The sequence below is a fragment of the Cynara cardunculus genome, assembly GCF_001531365.2.
Source record: "Cynara cardunculus var. scolymus isolate 2C chromosome LG 7, CcrdV1, whole genome shotgun sequence".
NCBI classification, from domain to species: domain Eukaryota; kingdom Viridiplantae; phylum Streptophyta; class Magnoliopsida; order Asterales; family Asteraceae; genus Cynara; species Cynara cardunculus.
Genome location: NC_037534.1, coordinates 13,476,132 through 13,489,180, shown reverse-complemented (window position 1 = coordinate 13,489,180; position 13,049 = coordinate 13,476,132). Strand labels below are relative to the sequence as shown.

Genomic DNA, 13,049 nt, shown 5'->3' with positions numbered 1-13,049 from the left:
TATCAACAATGTTATTAAGAAAATCAGTAGTGTAAGTCATATGTTGATTTGCCCTAGAGTCAATAATCCATCTAGATTTAATGGGTTTGAAATTACCTACCATATTGGCAGAAACAACTTCAGAAGTGTGATTATGTTCAATTAAATCAAGGATCTTAGAAATATGTTATTCGAAAAACGAGAAAGGAGAACCGGAAGTAGTCAATTTACTAGGATTTGATTCAGACACATTAACATTGTTTGCCACATTTCTTTGAGTTTGACTTGAAGGTCTGGACCTATTTTGAAAATTATTGGGAAACCTTATAAGTTTGAAACATCTTTCTATGGTATGTCTAGAGGCACCACAATGCTTACAAGTCAAAGAAGAGACTCTTCCCAATCTACATTTATTATCCACAGCCTTACCAAGAAAAACAACATTTTGAGGTTTGAACCTAGACTGAGTCATGTTTCCCTTTCTATGAGACTTTTCCCTTGAAACAAGGGAGAAAACAGTCTTAACAGAAGGAAGGGTATCACTGGTAAGAATATTACTTCTAATATTTTGTTATGAATCATCAAGGCCCATTAAAAACTGCATGAGTTTAATCAACTTTGTGTGCTCAAAAAATTCTTGGGATGTATTACAAGTACAAGAAGGGAGTGTAACAAGTGCCTCAAACTGTTTCCATAACGAATTCAACTTATGATAATACTCAGACACAGAGGTACCATTTTGACTTAAGGAGTTAATCTTTTGATACAAGTTAAACATGACAGAACCATTAACCTTATCATAGGTTTCTTTTAGTTCCTCCCAGACCTTAGAGGCCTCTTTGGAGAAAACTTGTCCAAAAAAAAAGATCCTCAGTCATGGAACTTAAGATCCATGACAAAACAACAGAATTACAATTGTCCCACTGCCTATCTAAGACAGGATCATTAACACGTCTAGGACAAGAACCATCAATAAATCAACCTAATTTTTAGTTTCTAATGCCAAAATTATAGCACAAGCCCACACTTTGTAGTTGTCAGTTCCACTTAGTTTAACATTTAACAGAAGAGTTCCACTGGTGGCACTAGGATGAAGGTACAATGGGTCTCCAAAGTCTAGATTTGTGACCTTGGATTCCATTGACCTTTCTGTGACCGCCCTAGAACTAGCCATGACCACACACAAAAGAGAGACTAAACAGATACAACAGGATTCCTAAAACACTCGAGGTGTTAGGTCAAGCCAACTATTCAGCTCTTAACAAACAAGAGAAAAGAACAAGCAGAACACCGCAACACCACAGAGAAACAACACAGATATAACAGATCAAGCAAGGAAAGAAACAACCTGACTGGCATCTGGAGATGAAGCGCAATCCACACCTTTAACTAAAGGTTAAAGATGAAGAACAAGAGAGCAAAAGGGGGCCAGGAAGAACCTGAACAAATATGAAACAAGAAGCCGCAATACAGTAACAGAGACAAACCCAACTACAATCACATATCTGAATATAGAAACAGAAACAAGTATAGCCGAAAGGAATGGAAGCAATAGATCAAGGATCAGCTAAACCTTATCCGAGCCGGCACATGTACTTGAACATAGAAACAATAATAAGAAAAAAACAGTTACCACAAGAGATATAACACTTACTAGCACAATCCAGATCAATATAGTTAAGACCAGAAGGCTAGCAAGAACTCATCCACAAAAAAAATCAACACGGAACCAAAAAACTTAAAAAAAACAGCAAGAGAATATTACACTACGTATATTGGTGATGATCGAAGATAACCAGATCTACAAGGATTGGTAAGAATATCAACCGACAGCCAATCATTTACTCAAAACAAACCAAAAACAGGACCACATCTAGAACAGATCTGGAAGAAAAACGAATCAAACAACGAGAGGACTGGATCTGGAAAAACAAAGGACCAGATCTTCAAGAGATCTGGAAGAACGGATTCGAAACAAACAAAGTGAGGACCAGATCTTTAAGAGATCTGGAAAAACAAAACTGAATATTACAAACAAAGGACCAGAGTTACAACATATCTGGAATAACAGAGACAAAAACTAAAGAAGAAAAAAAAAACACTGAATATATTGATAATTGATTGGAATATATCAAGATCTAATGAGATCGATGAAGTCCAAAATGATTTAGATCAAGCACTTACTCGAAAAAAAAAAAGGGAGAACTCGGAATCTTTCAATAAGAAAATGAAGAACATACCTGGATCAACGAAGAACAGTTCATTCACATATTTGCAAACAACTCAGAGTAGCTCTGATACCATGTTTAAAATATAAACCGAACATTTTATACGAATTAAACACAAGAAATACTATAGAGATATCTGAATCTAAACAACTATGAAAATAGATCTAAGAATACAAATCACAAACTGTATAGAAGAGCTATAAACTAGAGAGTTCTACTTTTGGAGAATCTTGGAAACAAAAAAATATGAGAATAATGAATACAATCCGGATACAAAGACTCTTATATATGAAATGAAGAATGGCAAAACTGGTTCCTCAAGATTAGACGAACTTGCTCCGCTAACCCTTGACTTCTCCAACAAGTGAGGCGCAATCCCTCAAATATCAACACTTTTCAGCTCTAATAATTCCAGTCCCTTACAATTAGAAAATAACCAAAAGTTAAGATTGACAAAATTGATAGATACAACCAAATATTTTAACAATTCCCGACTCCTTTCCCCAAAAAGTAGAACGATTGTTCTATCAGGACCTCTGACTTGTGAAAAATGTGTCAAACAAAGGAGCGAATTTTTTTGGTTGATTCATGAGTTGTTTAACTACGAATATTGAATTTCTAAATGAGAATGCTAAAACATTGTTTCGTCAATGAAGAAAAACCATTGAGCATTACAATTTAAAACGTATTAAGTTTTATCAAAAGACGTCTCACCCAATTGTATTCGTGTTATCAGTTGAACCCCAACTTTTTAAGGGTTCAAAACTTCAAATGTGAGAAGGATATGTGAATTCATTTACTTAGTCTAGTTGTATGTCGTTATTGGCAGAACCTAATTTTTTAGATGTTCAAATGTAATATTCGGGTTATTATTTTTTATTAAGAATTAGAAATATGTTTATATGCATATATTTAGTTGTGAATGTATATTAGTGATGTGTGAATGTGAATTTGTTTTAAGGAAAGGCGGCTATGCACTTGCTATATATAGCAAGTGCATATGAAAGGAAAAGAGTTGGATTTTCTTTGATTGAGAGCAAAAACATTTGAGAGTGAAGACTGTGAAGGTAAATCGCAGGCTTTAATCCGGTCAACATTCAAAGGTGAGTGTATTATGTTTTGGGTATTATTCAATTGTTTGTATACAATTCAATAGCTATTGGAACTGTTTCTATGAATCACATATGTTGTCCGGATACAACCTAAACCGGACAAAGGGTGTCCGGGTTCATCTTAAACCGCCCAAACACACCCGGTGTATTTTCTAAACCGGTCAAGTGTCATCCGGTTTACTTCTTAAACCGGTCAAGGTTGTCCGGGTTAGTGGCTAAATCGCTCAAGTATCAATCGGTATAAACCTAAACCGCCTAAGTGTCGCTCGGGGTAATCTTAAACCGTTGAAAGAAATATCCGGATTACCTCTTTTGGTTCTAAGTAATCATCCGGATTTCATATTCGGATAGTGATGACCGAATTCCATATCTGGCTAGAATTGACTAAATTCCACTATCGGTTTTGGCTTGGATTTTAAGGCTCGCGAGAGAGATGTAGTGGCGGTGTAACCACGAGGGAGATGTAATGGCGGTGTAACCGCGAGAAAAAGAAATTTTATAATAGAATACAGATAAAGTATATATGTCTGTACAGGTTTGCTTCTAAACTACTAGTTTGGAATAAAAGTTGTTTTGAACACTCACTAGACCTTTTAGGTCTAATGCTCAGTTATTGGACTAATCTGTTTTGCAGGTAATCATACAACCCACGACAAAGGCAAGGGGAAGGTTTAAGCAACTATGTTTAGATACATTATATGTATTAAACAAATTTTTTGTTAGCCTATATTTTGTAAACAATATAACGTTTGGATATCAGATGTGGTTATTATGTAATACATGTTAGTCCAAATTGTGGGCAGTTACAGTTGGTATCAGAGCCTTAGTTTAAGGGATCTGGGTATTTGGCAATACTTGGACTTAAACTAGAGGTATGGAAGGTATAATAATAGGTTTCACTGGGACAATGGTAGATGAATGTTTTATAAGTATAGAAGGGTGTGAAGTGCCTATACAATTATTTCATTTGCCTTTAAGGGAATTTGATATAATTATAGGCATGGATTGGTTAGTTAAAAACCAAGCTAACATAGTCTGTGATGAAAAGATGATCCATATAGACTTATCGGAAAAAGGAAAGGTTGTAATTTAAGGGGACCGACGAGATCGGTACTCCAGTCTTATCTCAATTTTAAAGGCTCGAAAGATGTACAGAAGGGATGTGTTAGTTTTCTTGCCTACGCCATTAACATGAAAAAAAAGAAAAGGGAAAGATGGAGGATATCCCAGTCGTAAGAGAATTTCCTGAGGTATTTCCAGAAGACTTGATAAGTCTACCTCCGAATCGAACGATTGAATTTTAGATTGAATTACTTCCTGGAGCAGTACCCGTTGCACTAACACCATATAGATTAGCTCCTTCTGAACTAAAGAAGTTAATGTCACAATCAAAAGAATTGTTGGATAAAGGTTTTATCCAACCAATAACTTCTCCATGGGGTGCTCAGTGCTATTTGTAAAAAAGAAGGATGGATTAATGAGAATGTGCATTGATTACCGAGAGTTGAATAAATTAACAATCAAAAATAAGTATCATCTCCCAAGAATTGATGATTTGTTTGATCAATTGGTTGGGGCTACTTATTTTTCGAAAATTGATTTACGATCCGGTTATCATCAGTTGAAGATTTGGAATGAAGATGTGTCGAAAACAGCATTTCGTACACGTTATGGTCATTACAAATTTCTGGTTACCATTCAGACTCACAAATGCGCCTGCAGCCTTTATGGACATGATGAATAGGGTGTGTCGTCCCTATCTTGATAAATTTGTGATTGTCTTCATTGATGATATTTTGATATATTCTCGGTTGGAAGGAGATAATGCTCATCATTTGAGATTACTCTTGGAATTGCTGAAGCAAGAAAGACTGTATGCTAAGATGTCGAAATGTGAATTTTGGCTGTGAGAGGTTTAAGTTTTGGGACATCTTATTTCGAAAGAAGGCATTAAAGTGGATCCTCTTAAGATTAAAGCCATTGAAAGATGGGAAGCCCCAAAGACTCCAACTGAAATCAGAAGTTTTCTTGGATTGGCTGGGTATTATCGTAAGTTTATACAAGATTTCTCTCGTATAGCTACTCCATTAACAAAGCTGACAAAGAAGAATGTAAAATATGAGTGGGATGAAGTACACGCTCAGGCCTTTCAGACGTTAAAAGATAAGTTATGTAGTGCACCAATTCTATCCTTGCCAGATGGGATGGAAGATTTTGTGGTTTATTGTGATGCGTCAAAGATGGGTTTGGGTTGTGTACTGATGCAACATGGAAGGGTAATTACTTATGCTTCAAGACAGTTAAAAGATCATGAAAGACAGTATCCTACACATGATATGGAATTAGCAGCTGTAGTATTCGCTTTGAAGATATGGAGGCACTACCTATACGAAACGAAATGTCAAATTTTCACAGATCATAAGAGCTTACAACATATGTTCCATCAGAAAGATCTAAATATGCGTCAGAGACGATGGTTGGAATTGGTTGGTGATTATGATTGTGAAATTTTGTATCACCCAGGAAAGGCAAACGTAGGGGCTGATGCTTTAAGCCGACAAGAGAAAAATGGGACTATCAAGGCTGTAGCTTTACGAGTCGAGTTACTACCAAGTACTCAAGAAGAACTGCAAGAATTTCAACATGAGGCTATGAAGGAAGATAAGATTAAACAAGAAAGATTGGGTGGATTAATATCTGAATTTGTAAAAGATGGCAGAGAGTTTTGGAAGTTTCATAACAGAATTTGGGTACCATGTTATGGTGGTCTCAGGAAACGTATTTTGAGTGAGGCTCACAGATCACGTTTTGCAATTCATCCAGGTACTAATAAAATGTACTGGGATTTGAAGCAACATTATTGGTGGCCAAGTATGAAGAAGGATATAGCTAAACATGTTGAACAATGCCTGACATGTCTTCAGGTAAAGATAGAACACCAACGTCCTTATGGTAAGTTGCAATCCTTAGAAATTCCAGTTTGGAAGTGGGATCACATCACTATGGATTTCATAACCAAACTGCCGAGGACATCAAAAGGTTATGATGCTATATAGGTAATAGTGGATCGGTTATCCAAATCTGCACATTTCTTATCGATGAAAGAATCATATTCAATGGAGAGGTTGGCAAAACTACACATTGATGAGGTAGTGACACGTCATGGTATTCTTTTATCAATTGTTTCAGATAGAGATAGCCGATTCACTTCTATGTTTTGGAAGAGCTTCCAAAGAGAGATGGGTTCCCAGATTAGGTTAAATTCATCTTATCACCCCCAAACCGATGGGCAAAGTGAACGAACTATCCAAACATTGGAAGATATGCTTAGAGCTTGTATTATTGATTTTGGAGGATCATGGGAGAGTCATTTGACTCTGTTGGAGTTCGCTTACAACAATAGCTACCATTCAAGTATTCAAGTTGCACCTTTTGAGGTTCTGTATGGACGAAAATGTCGAACTCCTTTTGTGTTGGAATGAAATAGGCGAAAACAGTTAGCTGGACCGGAGCTAGTTTAGCAAACAGCGGACAAGATTTTCCTAATAAGGGAACGTATGAAAGTGGCACAAGATAGGCAAAGAAGTTATGCAGATAAACGTCGGAAGCCGATTGAATTCCAAGAAGGTGATAAAGTGATGTTAAAGGTATCACATTGGAAAGGAATGGTACGTTTTGGTAAAAAGGGGAAGTTAAGTCCGAGGTATATTGGACCATTCCCTATTATTGGAAAGGTTGGGGAAGTGGCCTACAAATTAGAACTTCCTTTGGAGTTAAGTGGAAATCATGATACTTTCCATGTGTCTAAATTTGAGGAAGTATCTAATAAATCCAGATGTAGCGGTGCCTCTACCTGAAATTAAGATTGATGAAAGATTGTGCTTTGAAGAAACCCCTGAACTCATTGCTGACTTCAAAGTGAAGAAACTACGAAATAAAGAGACTGGGTTAGTAAAGGTTCAGTGGCAATATCATAAAGGACCAGACGCCACCTGGGAATCGGAAACATAAATGCAGATGAAATATCCTTACTTGTTTACTTAATCGAATTCTGGGACGAAATTCTTTTTAAGGAGGGAATATTGTAATATTCGGGTTATTATTTTTGATTTAAGAATTAGAAATATGTTTATATGCATATATTTAGATGTGAATGTATAATAGTGATGTGTGAGTGTAAATTGTTTTTAAGGAAAGGCAGCTATGCACTTGCTATATATAGCAAGTGCATATGAAAGGAAAAGGGTTGGATTTTCTTTGATTGAGAGCAAAAACATTTGAGAGTGAAGACTGTGAAGGTAAATCGCAGGCTTTAATTCGGTCAACATTCAAAGGTGGGTGTATTATGTTTTGGGTATTATTCAATTGTCTGTATACAATTCAATAGCTATTGGAACTGTTTTTATGAATCACATATGTTGTCCGGATACAACCTAAACCGGACAAAGGGTGTCTGGGTTCATCTTAAACCGCCCAAAGACACCCGATGTATTTTCTAAACCGGTCAAGTGTCATCCGGTTTACTTCTTAAACCGGTCAAGGGTTGTCCGGGTTAATGGCTAAATCGCTCAAGTATCAACTGGTGTAAACCTAAACCGCCTAAGTGTCAATCGGGGTAATCTTAAACTGCTCAAAGAAATATCCGGATTACCTCTTTTGGTTCTAAGTAATCGTCCGGATTTCATATCCGGACAGTAGAGAGATGTAATGGCGGTATAACCGCGAGGGAAATGTAATGGCGGTGTAACCGCGAAAGATATGTAATGGCGGTGTAACCGCGAGAAAAGAGATTCTATAATAGAATATAGATAAAGTACATATGTCTGTACAAGTTTGCTTCTAAACTACTAGTTTGGAATAAAAAGTTGTTTTGGACACTTACTAGACCTTTTAGGTCTAATGCTCAGTTATTTGACTAATCTGTTTTGCAAGTCATCTTACAACCCAAGACAAAGGCAAGGGGAAGGTTTAAGCAACTATATTTAGATACATTATATGTATTAAACAAAGTTTTTGTTAGCCTATATTTTGTAAACAATATAACGTTTGGATATCAGATGTGGTTATTATGTAATACATGTTAGTCCAAATTGTGGGTTGTTACATCAAACCTCAACAAAGATAAAAAAAGATATGCAAATTCATTTACCGTATATAATTATATACTAACATCACAAATGTTGAAGTTACAAACTTATAATTCAATAGTCAAAACACAACAACAAAAATTGAATCCACTTTAAGATAACTAAACATGAAACTAATGAGCCGTTTATTAAACGCTTACACGGTAACCATTTATAAGGTGTCACTTATCTTATCGAGTGTAAATAACAAGTACATAGAATCTTACCTGGCAAGCACTTACCAGGTAAAATAAACTTACCAACAATCAATTTTGATGGTCGAGAACTCGATAAGGTAAGTGAGGATGGTAACCTTTGACGATAAGTGCTTACCGGGTAAGCGCTTGGTAAATAGCCCCGAAACTAAATAAGAAAGTAAGAAACAATTCAAACAAATGTTGCCAAATCCATTGTTGATTTATGAAAAAAATAAAAAAAAACTCAGAAGCATTCTAAAGAAGAAATCAAAAACCGAACTTTCAAACTCAAACCTATATGTCGGCAATGCCTATGATTCACGGGCTGTGTAGTGGTGTAAAAGATTGAAGGTCGAGTAGCTGTTGTAGAGTGTAGACGATCGAGGGTGATGATGAAGGATACGTTGCAGTCATGAAACGACGTTTCATGTGTGAGACTGAGTATTTTGTTACTAGTAAGCGACTTAAAGGTTTCTCAACTGTTTCATGTTAGGGTAATTAGGAATGAATTTAGTTGGCGATGTGGCGTTAAGCATCCCTAGCAATACGAAAGAGAGGCTGTGATGATGTTCGTGGGTAAAACCACAGGGCTTCCGACGCATTAGTTGACGTCCTGAGGGATGTGATGGAATATACCATCTGTCCACGGTTCAGTTCCAAGTGTACACATAAATGTGACCACTGCATCTCTCAAGGTTGATTTGTTGCAGTCACACCCTTCCAAAAAAATATGATGTTTGTGGGCACTGAGGAGTTGTTTGGTTGTTTTTCCATGAAGTACTGTATATATTAACTTTTTATACATGTAATAAGTTGTCTGTATAGATTAAAGTAAAATGTTCTTTGCTCACTATGTTGAATAAACTCTCAGAACAACATAAATAACTACGTTACTCATAAAAATAAGAAATAAGAAAATTAAAACTCCAAATATATTGTAATACACAATTATTGGTTAAATTATAATACATTAAATAATTTAAAAATAGCAATATGATACGATAATACCGTGTCACATGGCTTCAAATGCCACCTACTAACCATGTTTAACTACAATTGGTACCAATTAAATTATCACGACTGGTACATGTATTTGTTGGTTGTCTTGGTAAAGGGGTCGGTTGGTCAGACAATATTTTGTTTATAAAAATACTTTTTTTACTACGTTATAAAACGTTTTCCTTTACAAAGTTATAGTATATTTGTTCAAATGTATAAAAACATCAGACTCTACGAATGAAACATATCATACGTAGACAAGAATCACGTCGTCTTACCGAATGCATAGTGTCAAAAATGTTTAACCACTAAAACAAGTCCAAGTAAACATTGAACTGACCAAGAGTTACCTTCAATACGAACAAGTAGAGTTCTCTACAAAATGAACCATTTTTTAGCAAAACAAAAACCATCAAATAGTCGTTTTTTAAACATATCAAGAATTAGATAGTAATTCCGCAAATTGACGCCACAAATCTACGCACAAACATATCGACTTTTCGGTTGAGATACAACCCACCATCTGACTAGAAAAAAAGAAAAAATAAGGTGACTCCACAAATTCCAATTTTTTTTTCCCTTCCAAACATGACTAGTTTGGTGAAAAAGATGGATCAAATATACAAGTTATTGCACATTCTCCCAAGTCACAAGCATAATGAAAATATAACATGGCGGTTTCCAACCAAACCAAACGAACCGATATATCTAGCAACAAATCCGTTAATTTGTATTCCATAACAAAAACAAACTCGGTATATCCCATACGAAAAGCAATCCGCTGTCTAACAGAGGGTCTAGAATAAAATGCAGGCAGCACCCTTAAATGAATACACAAAGTGTAGAAATTTGAATTAAGGAAATCTAGGTTACCATTTGGACATGTGTAGCTAGGCAAAGGGAAATGAAGTAAAGGGAAAAATTGTACAATAATCTAAGAGAAAATAAGCAAATATAGTTGGATTGTACCTGGATGAATAATGTAAATAGAAAGAGGTCTTCATAAATTATCTTGAATTTAATGAATTTTTCAGACTTTCCCATGTGGAAACACCTTCAGGATGAACATCAACAAAATATTTCACAAACCTTACATCTGAACATGCCAGAATGGTGCTCAATGATAGCTTGGGCTTTGCTGCACCTCTCTCTAGTAGCCATAAGTACATCGAAAATCTGAGATTGATTCTCTGGATATCGTAACATAGATATGATGGAAATGCTATGACTGCTTCCAATGGATAACCTAATCGGTTTTGCAAACAATCGATCTTTTTTTCAAGAAGATCTTTTGTCTGGTTAAGCACCGAAGGAGCTCGCTTGATCATACTTGAAACCACGTTGTAATCAAGCCCGGATTCCACTAAGCAATCAAATCTTTCTTGAAGTTGGTCTCCTCTGCCACGGAACTTTTTCAGGGCTTTTGCTAACTCATCAGAGTTTTCAATATAACCCAATCTCAACAAAAAGTTTCTTCTTTCCACGAACGTATTAGAATCTTGATGCTCGATTGTTTTGGGATCTGACTTAGTAGCCAAATTGATTAACTTCAGAGGATCTTTCTGTATAGCTAGACGTAAATCATCTTGTTGTATTTTTAAACTGTTCATAACGGTAATTGGACCTTTTAGAGAATTAGAACCAAGAACTTCCATATGGGTAGCAACTATGCTAGCAATTCTCTCTGTTTCCATTCCTATCTCAAACAAGAAACAAACTGCTGTCCAAAGATTCTTTGCACACTTTGATGATAGAATTTGGGGATTTTTCAAGAAAAGGTCAAAGATTTGGTTCATTTTAAACCCTAGTTTCAATAACTGACCAACCAACACGTATATCTGTTTCCCTGAACCGTCAAACAGTAGTGCAGGGTTATCCGTGAACAGAACTTCCATCTGTTTATCATCATATCCTACTTGTACAAGAAAACTCATAGTATCTAACATTCTGTCCCAGTTCAAAGTGGTTTTCTCAGATAGATAACTACCAATCCATTCGTTTCCAAACCCAAATTGTTTCAGTTTATCAAGAACCGCAAGAAACTTACTATCAATAGGTCCGATCAAGAGTAAAGGGCAGCATGTTACCAGTTTAACTATTGTTGATTTATTCAGTCCTAATTGCTCATACACCTTAAGTTTAGAAGATAATACTCCATGGTCATATCCAAATATCTCCTTTGCTTCCTTATACATCTTGCCCATCTTAATTCTAGGAAACCCATAACCACAAAGAACATGGAAATTATCAAGTAAAAGAGAATCATCTCCCAAAAATATCAATGATTTGGGAAGTAATGATGGGAATTCTGAAGGATTCAGACCCATACTCTCTAAGAAAGGTTCAAACTCATTGATGGGATTGTAGCGAAAGTACTTCGACAAAGCTCGTGATACATCTTCTTCTTCATCAACCACGGACAACAAATTTTGAACAAAATGGGGAGAGTTCTTGCTAATGTACTCTGCATCAGTGAAATGGAAACCTCTGGTAAAATGCAAATAATCGAAAAGTGCAGTTTGTGCCTCTGTTCTCACTACCCGTGAAATTCGATTACCACTAACACTAGCTTGTGACTGATGTGCATAAACAACACCAGTTTGTAACCGAATAGTAGGTTCTGATATGCAAAAGCTCCGGCTTTTGACTGGTAGCAAAGATAATCCATTTCCAGTACAAGCATTTTTACAAACAGTTGGTGAGCATACCACATAATGCAGTTCAGAAATCATCTTAAATCTCCTAAACCTATTACTGATCCCACGAATCAGCATAGCAAAGTTCACTCTACCCGGAAATAACTCTGCAAAAGGACAAGAGTTTTTCAGATTTTCTCCGATTTATACCTTTTCATACAGGTTATGAGTTAAAACGGAGGTAAAATCAAATCAATTATGCACGAAAACATAAAACTGGAAGAATTACAAACAGTAATCATCAAGTACTCTTACAAGACATCGTGGTTCTTCAATTTGAATCTAGAAATCAATGCCCATTTGATTCCGTAACCTGATCTGGTGGTAAGAAGGTGTGACGGAGGTTTCTTCTAATCTAAAGCCCTAATTTGAGGGGTTTTGCGCTTATATCATCGATTAATTGCGCAAATACCCTCTACCTTATGGATAGAGTCAAGTAAAACCCCTTACTTAATTCATGTTTTTCATTAAACCCCCCAAAGTTTCCTTATTTAACATTCAGGTCCCCCAGTGAAAATATGAAAACCCAAACACTCCTCTATATATGTATCTGATAGGTCTTTTACCTTTATTCGGGAGACCCAAAAACATAACAAATTGTAATACTTTTAGATATGATATTAAAATACGTTTCTAAAAGTATATATTTTTCAAACGATATTATACAAATTTAAATAAACGTTTTTAGACTGTATACTTGGATGCGGTTTAA

At 35.8% G+C, this 13,049-nt stretch overlaps 1 protein-coding gene across 1 annotated transcript; it reads right to left on the bottom strand.

Annotated features, from left to right (window-relative positions):
• Nucleotides 1-10,423: 10,423 nt before the first annotated feature.
• Nucleotides 10,424-12,681, bottom strand: LOC112515086 (transcription termination factor MTEF18, mitochondrial-like). Its single transcript, XM_025121733.1, has 2 exons — nucleotides 12,593-12,681; nucleotides 10,424-12,444 (listed from the first exon to the last, which is right to left on the bottom strand). The coding sequence occupies exon 2, from the start codon at nucleotides 12,413-12,415 to the stop codon at nucleotides 10,649-10,651; it is 1,767 nt and encodes a 588-aa protein (XP_024977501.1). The 5' UTR covers nucleotides 12,416-12,444; nucleotides 12,593-12,681; the 3' UTR covers nucleotides 10,424-10,648.
• Nucleotides 12,682-13,049: the final 368 nt, after the last annotated feature.